Source organism: Rhipicephalus sanguineus, chromosome 1 (assembly GCF_013339695.2).
Source record: "Rhipicephalus sanguineus isolate Rsan-2018 chromosome 1, BIME_Rsan_1.4, whole genome shotgun sequence".
NCBI lineage: Eukaryota > Metazoa > Arthropoda > Arachnida > Ixodida > Ixodidae > Rhipicephalus > Rhipicephalus sanguineus.
In genome coordinates this window covers 32951677-32971416 of record NC_051176.1, presented here as the reverse complement: position 1 = coordinate 32971416, position 19740 = coordinate 32951677, and the positions used below count along the sequence as shown (strand labels likewise).

Here is a 19740-nt window from a genome sequence, read left to right as displayed (position 1 = left end):
GGAGTCGGGAGAGCGCCAGCGAAGCATTTGAGCTGCGTGGACAATTCCTATTTTGGTGCATCAGTCGGTCAACACTGCACAAAAACGTGCTGCTGTCGACGCTGCAACCGCCGTCGTCTGTTCGTACACTGCTACGTCGCGTCTGCTGTACGTTTTTTTGACGTGACGGTGACGTGACGGAGCGTTTGACGCCTGTGTGAACGAGCCCTTAGAGAACTGCTTCCGATTTCTGCTTTGAAATTGAAGGTAAATTTACGTTGAAGCAGATTCGCGAGTTAGGCTAGTTGGTGGATATTCATCGTGGAAGAACTTACTGCACAATACCAAAAACGGACAGGAAGAGGAATGCCCGTAGCCAGGAATTTTTTTCCGGGGGAGGGGGGGGGGGGGCTTGCTCAAGGCCTTGACTATTTGAGAAAAACACCGATTTTCATTATTTTCGGTGAAACACCCCCCCCCCCTCGATTAAAATTTCGAGAGGGGGGCCCTAGGGCCTCCCGTGGTTACGTGCGTGCGAGGAGGTCAGCGCTGACATTCTCTGCTTCTGCCTGTTTTGTAACTGCGTTGTGCTATAAATTATTCCACGATAATTTCACATGCAACACTAACAACTGCATAACTGCAACTTCCTTACAAAGACGTAGTTCTTCAGCTCCAATGGCACAGTGTCCCCATGAGTGTAGCAGGTCTCGAAAGACGTATTTCAAACCATTGATAGTGGGTTCACATGCCCAATGGGCACGGTAGGGAAGGAGTAAAGAAAGCAGTCCGCTGGAGAAAGAGGACCCACGAAGGTCAGCAGGCCAAAGCCTTTATTAAAATCCGAGAATACAGATGAAGGGACAGGCTTGAGCAAAGTTTCAGTCCAAGTCCTGCAACCGGATAGTAGCTCCTATGTCTGAAGTGGCAGTGTGTTCGGCCAGCACGGACAGCTCGGAGTACAAATCTCCAGGGCTCTCATCCTGCAGACAATGACAGGCGAATTCAATGCAAGCACGTGACACATGCGCCACTTACTTCACACTAGCCATTTTCGTTATAGAAATATGGCCAATACCAGCAGAGAAGTCCGTGACAATTTTCATGCCACAGTTACTGATGCATTCCTTAGTGCAAAACTTCATTCACGATGCATTCTCTGCGGAAACCCCGACTGTGATATACAATTCGGGATAGACAAAGTGCGAACAGAATGTATAGCTAAAAAATATCCAGGAGATCCCACAGATTGTGGGAGTTGATTTCACGCGAAGCATTCAAAGAGGAGCTGCCTCGGCATCATTTTTTTAACAAAGCGTTACGAGATGGACTGACATTTTTGCATAGTTGTGCGCGTATCATAGGCTTACCAGGCACGTCGGCCACACGGACACCTAAAGAGTAGACTAGGTCTTGTTATTGGCGGCGAGATCGAGCAGAGTCGGCACCTAGCCGCAAGCGAAAGAAACCTCGTGGTGTGGATGGTTCCTTCCATCGTCTGCTAGCCACACCGTGTTCGCATGTGTGCGTACGTCATGCACGTCCTCAGACGGCGGCTTATTCCATTGTGCTAGCACAGTATCAAATGGTTGTACAATATACCTATACGATATACACAAGCATTTCGCCTTCCGAGACTTGTATGGACTATAATAAAGTGAGTGCATGCACGTGTCGGTGTGACGCTACGTCTAACCATCGGACCGTCCATTCGCCAAAATCATTTCACTGTGGGTGCCACTGTCATTCATGCAGATCACACAGTGCATTTGGCGTCGTCCAAAACGAAAGAAGTACTAAATGTCGAGGTGTGAATGTAGAATTTTAGCAACACCGTCTCATAAAGTATTGGCGATTTCGAGATCACTGAGATACCGAAAAGCATGAACTAGCGTCTGCAGAGGCCGGTTAGCGGTAAAAAAAGACCTCAAGCCACGCATTTCTTCGCTGTACATGTATCTATGCAAACAGAAAAGCAGAGTGCACTAAGTTCTACTTCATCTAATTACGCCGAAATACAGGCTCTCTTTTTTCGTAGCTGATAGAGCAAGTAAATACTTTGGCTCAGTCGCGCAACACTATTTATATTGTGGTATAGGCAGAACACAAGTTAAACACGTACAAATAAAGCAAGAAAAAACATCGAGCACAGTGCAAAACACTACTGTGACCGAAGGCCGGTAACCCGGTCTCTGACTGGCAGATTGCGCTTCTCTCACGTAATAGAAACGTTAGGCCGGCTTCGTACATTAACGGGGCTGTGGAGGGCGTATATATCACCATTAGGCTGCAGTCAACGCGCCTTATTCGCCGAAAATCGACTCAAACCGCCTACGACGAAGCGCCGCCGACGGCCTATCCACACTAACGCGGCGACGGTGCTGCCACCCATAGCCCGATCTCGCGGCGAATAACGTCGGTACTCACATTAGAGCACATATGTCGGTTTTGTCGAAATGGAGTGCACGCTACGGCGAGATGATGTGCATATCATAAGTAGCAGTCGTCGATGTATTCCTCTTGGGTTGAGCAACTATAGCTTGTTTAGTCATAGGAGAATATATCATGTTTATTGCGTTGATGTCAAAGCGGATAGCCAACACTGCAACCACAAAGGACGTTGCACCAACATGACGCCTGAACAAGGTCTTTTTCCAATGCAGTTTCAAGTGAAGGCGTGACTCTATAGTAGAACACTTGACTGCCACGCGAAATGTACGGGTTCGATTCCAGCTCGAACCGTGATTTTTATTCTTTGCCTCCCATAGGATTTTTTCTTCACTGACATTGCTGCCGATGCCTGTAGCAGATGTTCTGCGACATGGCTCCTTTACGCTATCTTGTCAAGATTTCCGAATTCTATTCTCACCATTACAGGGTTGATATAGACTGTGGCGCGTACCCGCATTCCATGGGTTGTGGTATGCGGGCACGCGCCACACGTGACTGCGGGAAATGGTTTCATGACGTGCGGGACAAGCATTTCACGTTATTCATATGTCATCACCTGTTATTCGTGTTCGTCATACACTCATGTTCTCCTATGCCAATATTGGTATATACCAAGCTGAGACGACCACGAGGGCGCCCAGACGTCGGAGGATACATACATACATACATACATACATACATACATACATACATACATACATACATACATACATACATACATACATACATACATACATACAGAAATGGTGCCTTTGCTTCGCTAAGAAATGCTTTGCGTTTAGTATTCAAGGAGAATTTAAGCCTCCTGAAGACTGAAATTCAAGGAGGTACAAAACAAACTTTATTTGCACATTTTACGATTACTTTATGAATCCTCAAACTATTTCTTCTTAGCTGAAATTTCGCTCTCGACAGCCACTACTCATGTCTCATTTTCTTTGGCTCTCCTCTGGAAGGTGTTTGACTTGTATAATAGAATTGACGTCATTTTTCACATCGGCATCTTCATAAAACTTACGAGAATAAGACTCTCTCAGCAGTGTGGGGGTGCTATCACCCCCTGTAATGTCATTTTCGCATCAGGGCACACGCGCTTCCGGCGGGTTAGTCGTCGTTAGCTTAAATGCCCCCGAGCGAGAGGTGGCACCGTGCGCCTGCGTAGCGCGGTGTCGCCAGCAGCACCGCCTAGCAGGAGTGAGGTCACGCGGGTGCATGAGGAAGAGCTCTTCTGCGGCTAGGCACAGTCGACGATGGTCGGCTCCTGGGAGGGTCCGTGGGTGTGATACCACGGCTTGTTCCCGCGGGCCCTCATGGTGAATCGGACGTTGGTGACACTGCATTCATGCTACTTTGTATGTGTCATGTTTGTGTATTGCATTAGCACTTTATTTGGGTTATTTGGCATGTTACTAGTTATGTATTAGATCGGCTGGCGAGCTCGCAGTTATGTAAAAGCAGTTTTTCTGGACTTGCTTTTCTTCTAGCATACGTGCACTGCTTTTGTTCGCATTTCCTTCCTCGCATTCCTTAAAACACTCAAGTTGCTGTATCAGTGCCTTACCTGATGAACTGAAAGTTTTGTTTTGCTTTTGTACATTGAGCAGCCCACCAGTGTTCTTTACAGCATCACAGATAAGATGATTAAAAACATGAGATAATATTTGAAAATAAAGACAGCTGTGCTGCTTCGTGGGCCTGAAGTCAGAGAAGGAAGATATGTTGGCCGTATGATGACAGCAGTCCACACTCGGCAAGCTTTACCTCATCCAGTGTTCCTTTGCAGACAAGCCAAGTGTGCAGATGTAGAAGGTACTATTCTGTGTCAGCATCTTGTCAGCTCCACAGCACAGCTGTGGCCTTTCCAAGTGACTTAAAATGACGCTATTATAGACTGCCTTGTCCTCCCACATTCTGCTCGACGCCACCTTTTGAGCACTCTCGCCTAACCGCATCAGGTGGTTGCGCAATGCAAGCGAACACTCGATTCCAAGGAATTCAAAGAGTTTCAAAGATTTCGAGGATTTGCATGAACCTTGCATGGAGATAATGCATTTTCACAACCAGATTTTCAGAAGTATTGAAGGGCAAGCGGTGGGTGCGGCGATGGCGCCAGTATCATATCAGCTTGCCCCTTCTGACCTGATCGCAAAGCTGGACTATATGAACTTGCTCCTACCATGTTCTTTGATGAGAAACATTAACAAGCCAGAGCAACCAGTGAGGGGTGATCGCGACGACGGCCTCAGTGAAGCTGGCTAACATCTTTATTATGCCTGTGGTGCACTTCCTCAAGTTCTTAGTGGATGTGTTTCCAATAAATATGTTTTTAAGGTTTTTTTTCCTAGTTTTCTCAAAACAACAATCTTGACAATATGTCAGCAAACTCACTCATGAGTCGACTCACTCAGATTCAGATAGAGACGTGAGTCTCAGTCGAGTGAGTAATGTTTTTGTGAGTCTGAGTCCGAGTGAGCCCGGTTGAGAAGAAAAATTATAGTGAGTCTGAGTCCTAGTGAGCCCTAAGGGCAAAATATATTTCATGAGTCTGAGTGAGCTCCACACTTTTTGCCAATCTATGGTCCTATCACCTAAACTTCAGCATTACTGTCAGACATGTCGGCTCACATTTATACTCGCGTCTACTCACACATTCTTCCACGCGCTACCGTTCATATGTTGGCTCAATATTTATTGATCAGAGGCGTGAGATGCGCGGGGAGATGGGGAGGAGGTGCCTTGACGTTCCCCCGCAAACTCTTTCACGGGAAGTTATTGATAAAAATATCTCGTGTGAGTCATCTCTTTCAATAAAAAAGTCCTTACTGAATTACAAACTCTGATAACTCGTATTTGAAGGTACGAGACCAAACTGTGCTAAGTAGAGCACCGATTATGCGAGATATTGGTGTTAAAGAGCACTGACACTATGGTAGAAAAAGCTAATTATAGGCTAACAGACTCATGAGTCGATTCACTCAGACTCAGATCCAGCCGTGAGTCTGAGTGAGTCCGAGTGAATTATATTTTTGGTGAGTCTGAGTCCGAGTGAGTCTAGTTGAGGAGAAGTTTGGCGAGTCTGAGTCCAAGTGAGCTCTAAGGGCAAGATATCTTTCGTGAGCGAGTCTGAGTGAGCTCCACATTTCTTGCCGACCTATGATCTTGAGATTTGCGATATTGGAGAAAAAATCACTTGTGTCCTATTTCAGTAGCTAGAACCTGTTTTTTTTTTTCACAATAAAGTTAAAAACATGCAGTACGCAATGTGCCCATTTTCAAGGCAAAATTAATTTCAATAATTTTTCGAAATGGGTTGGTTGTCTGGCACGTGTAGATTCTTTATGCGGGTTGCGTAGGCTGAACGATGGACATACTAATGCAGCAAGAATGGCAGCGATAGGGGCACGCAGTATTCAGCCTAGAAAATTCAAAATACAATGACAAAAAAAAATGCCTAACCTCCTCAATCTTTGCGGGGTCACGTGAACACATTTTTCCCGCCACTGCAGTTAAAGAGGTGCCACCAATGGAATGAGCTGAAAGCTCCTACATAGGCAAAGCTTGCACACCGTTGCTCCTTGTTCCATGCAGCGCAGCGATAACACCGTTACTACAGTAACAAACAACGTGGTGCCGCACCCTGAGCGAAAGGGCGGAACAATGCGCCGAGGTGAAAAACCTTTTGAATACCATAACAATCACGAGCGCACAACATGTACAAAATGAGGCTGCTCGGGAGGGTACACAGGAAAGAAGAAAAACTTTCAAGTAACGACAGACCTTGTGCACATTTTAGAGTGCAGCTCTTAGGCGCCCATTTTTGAACAGCGTCGTCATCGGTGGCGTAACCGATAAGCATGAAGAAGTAACCAATAGACATGAAAAAATAAAATGAGAAAAAATACCCAGGATCGAATGGGATTCGAACCCGGGCCCTCTGCATGGCAGTTGAGTATTCTACCACAGAGCCATGCTGGTGCTTCAAACTCATTTGCAAAAAGACCCTATACAGGCGTCATGTCATGCAAGGAATCGCGTTAACTTATGCAATTACGTAAGTTAACTAGGTTAATAACAAAGTAACATAACAGCAAGTCATCACACAATGCTAACTGCGCAATGAGTGTGTGGTTTAATGCTTGCCACCCACTGCAAAGTGCACATAATACTTTACAGGTGTGTAGCGGGTACCTCGCTTATTCGCCGAAAGACAAATAATGGCATAGTGGATGCTGTCCTATTTCACAAAAATTTGGTTTATGGCGTAGTCGATACCTTGCGGAAAGCCAAAACTTCAAACACAGTTGGCCTTGCCCCAACACGAAGCTGGGCTCAGAATTCGCATTAGGCAGTATCATAATTGTCGGTGAATTTTTTTTTTTGTATGCTCGGAGGCCACAGGCTCAAAAGCAGGCAGCGAGCGCCCCTACTGCGTTTTCAAGTTGCACAGCTTCTTCCTGTTTGCGTTGGTGCAAAAAGTATAGCAAACAAAAAAAAGACTCCACTTGCATTGCTTCAACAGCAATCAAGAGAGTACCGCATGTGCTAAACTAGGCAGCTCACGAACATATTGAAGCAAGAAGAAAAGCGAGGTGAGAGAAGCCTTTCATACGGACATCCAACCCACACAAGGAAAAAGCCAGATGTGAAACAGCAGCCAACATCTCTATCATGTTTTGTAGTTGTAGTGACCTTTTTTGTTGCAACGGCATCTACTGTTTTGTAGTTGTAGTGATCTTTGTCATTGCGACGGCGTCTACTTGGCGTTCAAAGGAAAAGCGCGCAAAAGAAAAACAAAACCCAATTACAATCTTTTCTAACGCAATTCCACGATCACGTCTAACATTACATTTATGTAATCATAGGCCTGTGCTCTCTGCCACCATTTCTGCCCGCAGCAGATATGGCTAGCGCCACTACGTGTTGATGCGGTCGGCAGCGATGTAGCGACTTCAGTCCGTGATTAAAATAATAAATCTGTTGATATCGGTGCTATGACCTACACTTAACCTTGTGAATGTCCAATTTTTCTGAGAAAATCTTTCCCAGATGGTCGAATTACTTTATTGCGGTTTTGAATGCACGAAATGTGTAAAGTTGGGAAGAAATTGTAAAAAAAATTAGGAACAGTTTTTTGGAGTCAGCATTACTCAGAACTGTGAAACGTTCCGTAGTATTTCAGAGCATGGTAATCCTTGAAACACTGGTCTATGCACAGTGCCTTATTGCTGTCTGCACACATAACATGCGTCTCCGTTCTCTTCTTGGAGTAACGAGTTGTGCTGGCAAACACACTGCATCTTCTCTGCGTGTGGCTGCCTTGGGCAGAGTAAACTTAGCAATCAAGGAGAACGAGAATACCTCATGAGTGTCGGCGATAAACAAGGTAAGAGCAGCACCAATAAAGATGGAAATCAACTTCCGCCACCCCTGCAAGGGAGTGCCAATAAAGACAAAAATCAGGTTTCGCGCGTCTCCGCTGCGATCACGTGGCGAAACCGTAACCACGAAAGGGTGTTGCCTATCGGCATTGCAGCAGACCGCGCGACGCACTGGTGCTAGAAATCAGTTTTGTTTATCTCCGCAAGAAGGTAGCATAATCATTTCGAAAGCTTCTTGTAAGTCCTAGGAGGTGGCAGCACCTCCCAGTGAGCATGCATCGTCATTACAGTGCGAAATGACAAGCAGAGGGTTGAAAACATACCCGTATGGCAAAGACACTGCGAGACAGGAAACTGTCACCGTACATGTATAGCAAAAACACTCCAAGGGCTAATAGGCAACAGCCCAAGTGCACCATGCTGCTGTTCGCAACTTCGCCACCGCAGCGTTCTGTGAGACCATTTTCAAGTACGCGTCACTTGGTAGACATAAAAGCAGCTCACCATTGCCAAGTTAAGCGGTGCGGGCACAGAGAAACCCTGGTGCACTGACAGCAAGTGTAGTGTATGTTTTTATTAGGTGACAACCCAGACAAGACGCGCCTCTAAGTATAGGACTGCCAGTGCATCGTGGAGACATTGAGTGGCGTCATTTACAGGTAAGCCAACAAGCTACTCGTCACTCCTGTGCATGGTCTCTTGAACATCATACTCCTCCAGTCGAAGTGACACAGCTCCCAGCACGCTCAACCTGGCATGACTGATGCGTAGCTATAAAAGGTGGCGAGTGGAAATTTCGAAGATGTCTCAGAGAACTTGTTCGCGGTTATTGTGTACTCTCCCAGTAGCAGCAAGTTTAATTCATTGCTAAGGTAGTTAAATTCACTCGCAAGCATGCAGCGGGCATTGCCTAATGATGCAAAAAGGCTTAGCTTGTCACCGGAGGAGTTGTTAGTACTTTCTAATAAAATGCGGGAAAAAAAACAAATTGGTCATTAATTCGAGCATATTTTGATGGCCGAGTCCACGCCCCGCGAACTAAAGTCGAGCCCTTTTATAACTAACTCGAAAGTGTCGCAAACAGTGGTCGTTCCATCAGTAGCTTGTTGTATATGGACTTGCCCTTAAAAACGTGCACTTAGCGACCAAGCCGTGTTTTTTCTGCGCATTTTTGCTAAAAAGTACTAACAACCCTTCCATGACAAGTTAGGCCTTTCCGCGTGTTAACCGACACTTGCTTCGCGCTCACGAGCGAATTAAACCACCTTTGCAATGAACTGACGCCGTTTCACTGAAGTGCGGTACTCCCACGTGGAACCAATCATCCCTGACTAATTGCGTGCAGCATGTCGCCTACTCGGCTCACGCCGTCACTTCTGGGCCATTTGCCGTTTACTGTATGCGCGCGTTTGTGCGTTCTTCGTGCATACTTCACTCAAGACTGTGCATGGGTGCGGCAAGTAGCCTGTTCGTTCAACACGACGAACACAAGCATTTTGCAAGCAATGCGTAAGCGGTCTCACACGTCGTGGTGGCAGCGAACTTGCGAATGGCAGCATGGCGTGCTTATACCACCATCACTCCGCTCGGTTTACGCCACACACACAGCTGAGCATAGAGCTGCAGATGACTGTGATAAGGTTGCCGGCGATTAGTCATAATGGCACGTTCATCGCCAGCCGCCACCTCGCCTTCACTCTTTTCTGGTGCTTATCCATGAAGGCATCGCCGCAATTGAGCGGAAGTCATAATCATTGATCGACCGGTCTCTGCTGTTGCCGAAAAGATGGAAGACCTTTTGCGACACACTGAGGTGTTGGCGAGTCAACGGTGGCAGTGAACTTTTGTGTGACGAAAAGTTATCGCTTCTTGCATTTATGGCTTCTTGCGCTCCAAGACATTTATTGTAGATGGTCGTAGATGCCGAGAACAGTGCCAGAAAAGGTTGCCGTGTAAAAGCTGACCGCAAGTCGTCATGCTGCCTCCCACTGAAGAAACGCCTGGAAAGTAAGTGACCTCGCTCGCAGCGTCGGAAATCTGCATGCGGTGCTCGCCGCGATCGATGACATCTTCATCGCGAGTAAATTGCAGCGGGGCAGGCGCAAGCGCATGCCTCTCTCATGCTTCGAAGGCCTGTTTTAACTTTCTCTTCACTTATGCCATATTTTTACCGCGACCGTGTCAGAAGTGTTCGTTGTAAAAGTAGGAGGCTTTGAAAAATGTTCGATCGCTATATGTGGACGCAGTTTCAATGGGTAGCATAGTAAAATCGTAAGTGCACCGAAATATGGTCGTCATAACTGATAGATCGTTATATCTGGAATCGTTATAAGTGGGTTCGACTGTAATGAGATAACGACCACTTTTCACAGCATTTTCAAGTTCGTTATAAATGGGTTTGGCAATACAGAAATGATCTGGAGGGGCGATGCTACTTGTATTATGCTCTAGCATCATTTTGCAAATTACAATTAAAGACATTAATGAGAAAGAATAGAAAGAAAAATCACAGCGAGTGTTCGTCTGTTTTCTTGTGTACATAATACTTTCAAAGGAATAAAAACAGCATCACCCCTTATAGCATGACCTGGGCATTGGGGCCATGCATCTACATTTTTGGCTCGGCATGACAAAATATCTGAAAAGCCCCACCTGTAAGTGCAAGCACTAATTGTAATTATTCTTTCAGACCTAAATATTTTGTTAATCAAATCATTAATTAAAAACTAATTATAGATTTGAGAAATGCATAAAAAACTGGCCAAAATGGCAACATTTGGTTCTAATTGAACCAAAAATAAAATTTCTTAACCCTTTGTAAGGCACTAACTTCAAATGAAAAATTTTTCCTTAAAATCTGCAGGACAACATTTAGGATGACTTAAGGGGGGACTCCAAAAAAACAGCAGGAAGTGGAAGATGGAAGCTTGCGATGTAAGTGCGAAAGTGCGAAGGGGGGACGTGGCAATGAAAACTATTTTTGTTATTTATGGAGATGACATGACAAATTTTGGCATGCAGATGTTACTTGTTGTGCTGATATCATAACTGAAATCAGTTTTGAGCTATCTGTTGCAGTTTTTCAGTTTACAGCACTTCATAGACTCTCATTGTCATCCCAAAATTAATTAATGAATTAGATATAAGTTCGTCAAAATTTTCACATAAGATATTCACAAGGGCCCATTCTGTGCTGTAAAGCTATTGGTTAATTTTTTAATATTCAAATGAGCACACAAAATTTTTTTTGAAATGTCCTGTACATACTGTCTTACAACCTTTACAAAAAGCCAATTATAAAATCTGTATGATGCGCAGACAAATATGGACAGCTTTACGGCACTCACCAATGCCTCAGAATCGAAGTGCAGAAAACGAAAAGCTTATATCTTTAAATTGCACACGGATGACTGACAGCAACTGCTCAAAAAATGAAAGCTGAGAAAATGGAGCTCAAAGCTAAGAAAACTGAACTCTGAAGGGAGCTGGTTTTATTTTTCATTGGAGAAATGCAGCTTTGAGGCTATCTGGAGCTCCGATCCGTCCTCTTTACGATGATGGTGAGATGGTGGCACTGTGCTAAGGGAAAGCTGCAAGGTTGGCATTTTTTAAAACCCAAATTTCTGATAGTTTTTGATGACAGCACATTAGTCATACGCTTTTTTGTCAACTTCTACTGATTATGTTGATGTAATATTTCACCATGACATAAAAAATGGCCTCAGCATTGCAAAAAAATTAAATTGAAAAATTGAACATTTTGACCAAATTTACCATTCCCATTGCTTAAAGAGCCCCTAAACCACCCAGAGGTCGAAATTTAGTTGTGGTGGGGAAGTTGTGCACAAGTCTACAACGAACACGTAGCTGTGAAAATTTTTAAAAAGGGTGCCGTAATAGCGGAGTTAGACGCGTCTGATGATCCAAACGCGGCTACCGATCCTTTCGCTCTTTCCTTCGCTACCCTCCGCTCATCAGCTGGTCTCCTCTCCCAAAGCCGCTTTGCCCTCCTCGCCGAATGCCCCTTCCAATCTCACATGACATACCGTCATCGCTGACGCGCTCTTCGAAACAGCATGCACTTCCGGTCGGTCGCCGCGACTGCGCCTCCATCAACTTCGTGCTTCTCGGCTAATTGCTGTTGTTGCCGTGCCAGCCCATGCTCCTATGGATTGTGCCGGTATGGACCCTGTGTTGCGCGCACGCCTACAAAGGATCGCAAACATGGTAGAAAACTGGAGCCGAACTTCTGCAGCAGGCGTGAGTCGTAATGGTAGTCTTCGGCAGCGAAGTGGCACCCACAAACACGTACAACACTGTTGCGCTTTGGTTGTGCCGTAACTCCAATGCGCTCAAGCCAGGCATTTCACAAGGTGACATCACGAGGTAACACGTGTCGCGTCTTTTCGTTTCTCCAGTCAGCGCTTTTGCAGCCAAGCACCACACACCAATGCATGAAAGCCATCGCAAATCACTGTTGGATTCAGTCCACGCAGCTTATCAGACTGCTAGGCGTGACTGCGCTGGTACAGCGATGAGCACTGTTAGGGTGAACATGCGAGCACCTGGCCGACGGCACTGTCAGCGCCATGTAACGGACATCGCTGGAAATATAGCGCATGCGCATCATGCGTTCTACGAAATATTTCCATCGCACGCGCACAAGCGTATCCATGATGTGTGCGCGCGGTGGAAAGAGTATATCGCAAAGCAAATGCTGCGCATGTGCAATGTTTCGAACGATGGCTGTTACGCGGCGCTGACAGTGCCATTGGCCACACGCTCGCATGTTCACCCTAAGAGTGCTCATCGCTGTACGCTAGCGATTTGGCAGTTGCATTATGGCCCGCTCACACTAGCGGCACGGCAGCTCGCCGTTTGCCGTTGCTGTCGTGCGCAAACGGTTTCGTTCAGGCATGTCAGCTGTCCTTTGACGTTCGAAGAATAGGTCCGAGACCCATTTTTGCACCGTTCTCCGGCTGCCGCAGAGCGACGTGGCCAATCAGCAAAGGAGGAACCACATTGGCGCGCCACGTCGTCTGCGTCTGCCACGGGACACTTCAAGCTGCTTGCTTCTTGCTCTGCAATTTTCATGCTAGAAGTGCGGATGTCTTCCGTGTCGTTGCCAGGCATGGTTCTAGCAGTCAATGGAACGTTTTAGTCTGTCTGGTATTAAAGAAAGTGTCGCGTAAAACCAAATAATGTGTCCCCAAGCTGGCGCCAACTATGGAGGATTAGAGACAACTAATAAACGCATAAGCTATGTCCTCCGAGCATTCGGAAGCGCCCATCTCGACTCGCTAAGCCTACAGCATCAATTATTTGAGTATGGCTCTAAAAAACGGGGCCGAATCGGCCCGAATACTTTGCTGTCGAAGCTTAAAGACATAAATCTAAAGCAAATGGAAGCATCAGTTCGCAGCTTACAAGCTACAGAGCACACGGTGGCCGCTTGATAGATTCGAGGTGGACGACAACCGCTTTTGGCAGTGCGGCCATGTTTTTCGGAGGCGCGAATGCCTCGCCGGCGAAGCTTGCCGTGCACGTTGGACAGCTCTCGGGCGTGCGGCGACGGCTGACGTTCAGCGGCACCGCGCCGTTGCGGCAGGCTTTCCGCTAGCGCGAGCGGGCCATTACGGGCCGCAGTTGCCAATTCGCAAGCGCGCACATGCGGGCAACACGACGAAGAAACAGCAAAGCACAGGCAGCTGCTTGCAGACTAACCAGAAGTCGTAGGTTCTTGTTCGACCAATCACAGCATTGCCTGCATAACACATCACAGATTGAACACACGACGTCGCACACGTCACTAGGCAGACCAGAAGGGCCCAGAGAGGAGAAGAAATTGTTTCTTGGAATTTGCGACGCGCCCGCCGCTTGTAGCGCTGCCACGTGGCATCGTTGATCGTGACGGCAGTCTGCACACGATGTGCGTGTTTACTTGAAATGTTTGAAAAAATACCGGAGGTGGTTTAGGGGCCCTTTAAGACAATGTTTGACACCATTTTCAAGAAAGTCGGCAGAATAGATTCCGAGAAAAAAGTGGCACATATATGTACCACTGTCTTTGTAGTGTGGCATAAAAAGTGGTACGTATGTCTAGAGTGAAATCTCGGTATAACGAACTTCAGGGGGCCCGCGGCAATTTGTTAGTTATTTTGAAAGGTCGTTATAATGAAAGGCCAAAAATTAACCATAAATACTTATTTTCCACTGACCAAAACGACTTACCTTTACAACGGTGGGTCCTTGAACTCGTTTTTCACGAGAAAAAACAAATGCACAAGTGAACACCAAAAAATGCACGTTTACTTAAAGGAGTCTGTGATTTTTTTTTTGACGCGTGCAGCAAAAACTTTGCAGCGCGAAGGCCTCCAGCTCATCCACATTCCTGTGGAGCGATTCGGTCGCTTTGGCATTTTTCGCTAGGAAAATGCGTGCTTTCCGCATGATATCTATCATATCTGTGGCCGTCACGACCTCGTCACAGTCTTCAGGTTGCGACGAGGTCGCACCTTCATTGTCCACGGCATCGTCCACACCATCGTCGCTGCCTTCATTTTGAATGGTTTGAAGGATGTCTTCTTTCGTGAGCTCTGCTGATGTTGCGGTTCCTTCATCGCACAGCACATAATCATCAAATGAGACCGAATCCATGGCCAACAGATCGGTCACCTCACTCCAAAGCTCGCCAGGATTGCCCTCCTCTGCCTGGTCATCGTTGCGTGGCTGCCCGGCATCTTCTGGCTGCTCACTCGTGTGCATGAGCCCTGCTTTCCGCCAGCAGTTCTGAACAGTTGTTGAAGTGACGCTCCACCATGCGCCGGTGAGCATTTCCGCCGCCTGTCGTACGTTGATGACAGTCGACTGCTGAAGTCGCAGGTTTATAAGCACATGCTGAACAAGGCGCTTGCGGAAGTGCGCCTTGACAGTTCTAATTATTCCCTGATCGAGGGGTTGAAGCACAGATGTGCAGTTGGGCGGAAGGCACTCAAGGCGCACATTAGTCAGCCGTACGTTGACAATGTGCGCCGAGCAGTTATCAACTATCATTAAAATGTTCCGTCCTTCCTTTTTCATCTTCTTGTCCACGGTCAGAAGCCACTCCGTAAAGAGCTCTCGAGTCATCCAGGCTCGTTTGTTTGCCCTGTAAACGCATGGAAGGCACACTACATTCTTCATGCAGCGCGGTTGTGCAAACCTTCCAATGACGAGAGGCTTAAGCTTCTCTGTGCCGGTTGTGTTGCAACAATACAGAACAGTAACGCGAACCTTCGATTTTTTGCCGCCCTTGCACTCTTCCCCCTTAAAGTGCATCGTCTTGTCTGGCAGAAGTTGGTAGAAGCAGGCCGTCTCATCGGCATTGAATATATCGGCCGCACTGTATGACTCCATTATTTCCCTAAACTTCTCTTCCCACTACGTGGACGCTGCCGCTTCGTCTGCTGCCTTCTCCTCACCGGACACAGTCTGCCAGGTGATCGCATTTCGCTGGCGAAAACAGTGGAGCCAACCAGAAGATGCTTAGAAGTCTGTTACATTCAAAATTGCAGCAAACTGTCGCGCCTTCTCCTGAATCAGTGGGCCCGACACGGGCACGTTCTGGGCTCTTACGTCTTTGAACCATGTGAGCACCGCAGAGTCTATCGGCTGGAAGTCACCGAGCCGCAGTCACTTCCTTGAGGGGGCAAGTTGCGATTGATCCTGGCACTTCATTATTTTGTCCTTATCTTTCAGGATCGTGGCAATTGTGGAACACGCCACTCCAAGTTCTTTGGCCACAACAGCCTGCTTTTTGCCTTCTTCCAGTTGCCGAAGAATATTGACTTTCTCGCTTAGCGAAAACTGTTTCCGCTTCTTCGTCGCAAGCAGAGATGAACTCATTGCAGCACCGCAGCACGAATGCCGACTTGCTTTGCGGACGCGATAAGTAAACACCGAAAAGAGATGGACACGACTGACAAGGCCTAGAGCACATGTAGAAGTGACAAAGAAAGAAAAACCCGAAGCGTCGCGGCTGTCATCGCCTCTTCCGAAGAAAAGAAAGAGCTAAAAAAGAAAATTCCTCGCGTTTCGTTTTCTGCTCCCTCACTGTCTCAGGTTTTCCGCGCCCATGCTTCCTGCTCCGCAAGTCCCACTCTGCCTCACTGACCTTGCCCTCCCGTGTTGCCCTCGCCCTTCGCCTCTGCGCTTGTAAACCTGCAGCGTCGGCGTTTCAACAAAAAGAAAGAAAAGAAAGTCGTCCTTTCGTTTTTGTTTTTTTTTTTCCCCTCCGCACCGTTGCGCGTCTTCCGAGAAGCAAGGCGTCCGTTCGCTGTGTCGTCTGCTTGCGTACCGCTCCGGTGGTCGCGACGGATTTCAGAAAATGAGTTCGTAGTACTGAGGCGTTGTTAATATAACGCGGAACTAAATATAGCGCTCGTTATTCTGAAAAGTTCGGTATTCTGAAGTACGTAGTAGTGAAATAATTTTACATTGAAACTATTAGCAGTCGGCGCAGGATTTTTTAAAAGTTCGTTAATCTGAAAAGTTCGTTAATGTGGTGTTCGTTCTACCGAGATTTCACTGTACCACTATCCGCAGGCGGTACCAAACGAAAAAACATGTTTGAACAACAACGTTATTTCTAAATTTAATGGGGCTGTTTACTTTCCGAATATTTTTAGGCATTACATGCACAGTGGAACTTGGCATTTGCTGCACAGATAGCTACTGTGCATTTATGCCGAGCATATGCGAAGGCGACCTGTGACAGGTATACATCAGCCAACGTGACTTCGTGATTACAGTAATCAGCTGCACCTAAAGCGGACTGCGATTAATGCCACTTGTGCAAATAAAACCTCTGCTACAACAAAAATGGAAATACTGCGCATGCGCAACAGTACCGGTGCGATATCTGCCCTTTTAGGGCTAAAACCATCAACCAAAATCAAGCCCAAAATGGTTCGTTGAGGAGAACTGAATAATAAGGGCAGCAAAAATCTCTTTCTGTGTTCCAAGTGAATCACTAGGTTCTGTTTAGCGAATGTGTAAAATGGGAAACTTGACAGGCATGTTGAAGCGATGTTTTCAAGGCGCTAATCTAGGCCACTGCAATGGATAGCGAGCAATAATTAAGGCATGTGCAAAATCCACTTTGCTATCCGTGCCACATGTCGTAGCAAAGTCAAAACTTGAAATAGCCTTCTTCTATACCTTGGCAGATGGTACCACCAGTAAGAGTGGCACCAATTTCGACCATTTTTTATTTATGGGTTTTTGAAATGCAGCGAAAAAGAAGTACACATTTGTACCACTGTCCTGCAAAGGGTTACAACCCACGTTATTAGGTACATTAATTTGGTGACTTCCTCATCCAAAACCTTGTTTTGTATGTTTACTTTAGCATGCTATATCGTGGAAATGACGCCCTGAGCGTCCCCATCCACAACCGGCCGCTTCACTTCGGCAAACTAGGCGGCGCAGCTCCCGGAGGTGACGCTTCAACTAAGACCCGGCCTTCAAATCCTCTACCGACCCTGCCTACATGCGGAAACTTACTGGACGTGGAAGTTGATGGTGTTCATGTCACACCTCTTGTCGATACAGGGGCGCAGCTTTCGTTATGAGCACTGCTCTCCGCCGAAGGCTTAGGAAAGTTCTGACACCCGCCGCTATGAGCACTGTACGAGTCGCCAATGGTGGCACTGCAGCTGTTCTAGGAATGTGTACAGCACGTGTTACCCTTGGTGGCCACTACACCATTGTTTTATTTACTGTACTCGAACAATGCCCGCATGACCTCATTCTCGGCATAGACTTTCTTTCGAAGCACTAAGCCCAAATTGACTGCTCCGAAGGAGCTGTACAGCTGGATCTGCCGTTCTCTGCCGACGCCGCAACTTCTGCATCACCCCGTTTATGTTCTGCTGAGTTTGCTCGCCTGTCCCCACAAGTTGCTACAGCTGTTCTCCTGACGCCCTGTCCTCCCATCCCAGATGGCGACTATGTTGCGTCGCCGCTCACCGACGTGGTTCTGACGCGAAATATTGCCCTGCCAAGCACTATAATTCAAATAATCGAGAATCGGGCGTGCGTCCCAGTCGTCAATTTTGGATTTTCTACTCACGTGCTTCCACATGGCATCGCCATGGCGCATATCACCCCTTTGGGAGAATACGAGATTTCTTCTTTGGCCACTGAATCCCTCTCCACTACCAGCACACTTTGCCGCCTATTACTTCGTCCTTGTCGACTGCGGACAGCATCTGTAAGATGATTGCCCCTGATCTTCCTGCAGTACAAACAACAGCTCTTCGTCACCTGCTGTCATCTTATCGGGACATCTTTGACTTGAACGACTGCCCTCTCGGACAGACATCTGTTGTCACCCATCGCATCAACACCTGTGACGCAAGCCCCATTCGTAGGAGACCATATCGCGTCTCCGCTGCGGAAAGAGCCATCATACAAAAAGAGGTCGACAAGATGATGGACAAGCACATCATTGAACCATCGAGTAGCCCGTGGGCATCCCCGGTGGTCTTAGTAAAGAAAAAGGACAACTCATGGCGCTTCTGCGTCGACTACCGTCACCTCAACCGGATAACAAAAAAAAGATGTGTATTCACTGCCCCGCATAGATGACTGCCTTCATGGATCCAACTATTTTTCTTCAATTGATCTCCCTTCAGGCTATTGGCAGATTAGCGTTGAAGAGATGGACAGGGAAAAAACTGCCTTCGTAACACCAGATGGTTTATACCAGTTCAAAGTCATGCCTTTTGGATTGTGCAATGCGCCAGCTACATTCAAGCGCATGATGGACTCCCTTTTGCGTGGCTTGAAGTGGTCAACGTGCCTATGTTACCTCGACGATGTGATTGACTTTTCGTCGACTTTTGATAGCCACCTGCAGCTTTCTCCACATCGGTGACGAGCAACGACAGGACCCTGTTCTTCAGAACCTTATGGACCGCCTAAGCTACGCGCCCACCGACCCTTCTCTCCGGGTGTTCGCCTTGCATGATGGAATTTTATACCACCGCAACATTCAGTCCCGTGGCCCTGAGCTGCTACTAGTCGTTCCCAAGCATCTGCGACTGGCCGTGCTCCAGGAACTCCACGACGCTCCTACTGCTGGACATATGGGCATCACTCGGACTTACGATTGCGTGAGGCGCCGCTTCTTCTGGCCCGGTCTCTATCGCTACGTGCGTCGCTATGTTGCTTCTTGTGACCTGTGCCAGCGCTGGAAGACGCCTGCTTTGCCTCCCGCTGGTTTGCTTCAACCTAGTGAAATCCCTACAGAGCCATTCTTCCGAGTAGGCCTTGACCTACTTGGCCCGTTCCCTATTTCTACCAAAGGCAACAAGTGAATTGCAGTCACCACAGATTATGCAACAAGATATGCCATTGAGCGTGCGATACCGACCAGCTGCGCTAGAGATGTTGCAGACTTCTTACTCTACGACGTCATCCTACACCACGGCGCCCCTCACCAGTTACTCACGGACCGAGGCCGTTACTTTTTGTCAAAGGTCGTCGATGACCTGCTCCACTCCTGTTCTACCGAACACAAGATCGCTACCGTGTATCACCCTCAAACAAATGGGCTCACCAAACGCCTGAACCGCACTATAACTGACATGCTTGCCATGTACGTTTCCGACAATCACCGTGACTGGGACGCCGCTTTACAGTACATTACTTTTGCTTATAATTCGTCCCGTCACGACACCAACGGATTTTTGCCATTCTACCTTTTGTATGGCCGTGATCCTGTCTTGCCCTTTGACACGTTGCTACCCTCTGACATACAATTCTTAGCGATTGATTACGCCCGCGACGCAATAACCTTGGCCGCCCATGCCCAAGAGGTCGCTCGTCATCGCCTCACAGCATCGCAAGTTTCTCAAAAGCGACGCTACGATCATTGGCACCGAGCACC

The 19740-nt window shown here is 47.2% G+C and overlaps 1 protein-coding gene across 1 annotated transcript in view; it reads right to left on the bottom strand.

Annotated features, from left to right (window-relative positions):
- Positions 1–803: 803 nt before the first annotated feature.
- LOC119390297 (zinc finger protein ZXDC) overlaps positions 804–19740 on the bottom strand; it is a 117947-nt gene continuing 99010 nt past the window's right edge. The window contains exon 10 of the mRNA XM_037657894.2: positions 804–962. Within this exon, the coding sequence (XP_037513822.1) occupies positions 861–962 (102 nt within the window). The 3' untranslated portion in view covers positions 804–860. The remainder of the gene's footprint in view (positions 963–19740) is intronic.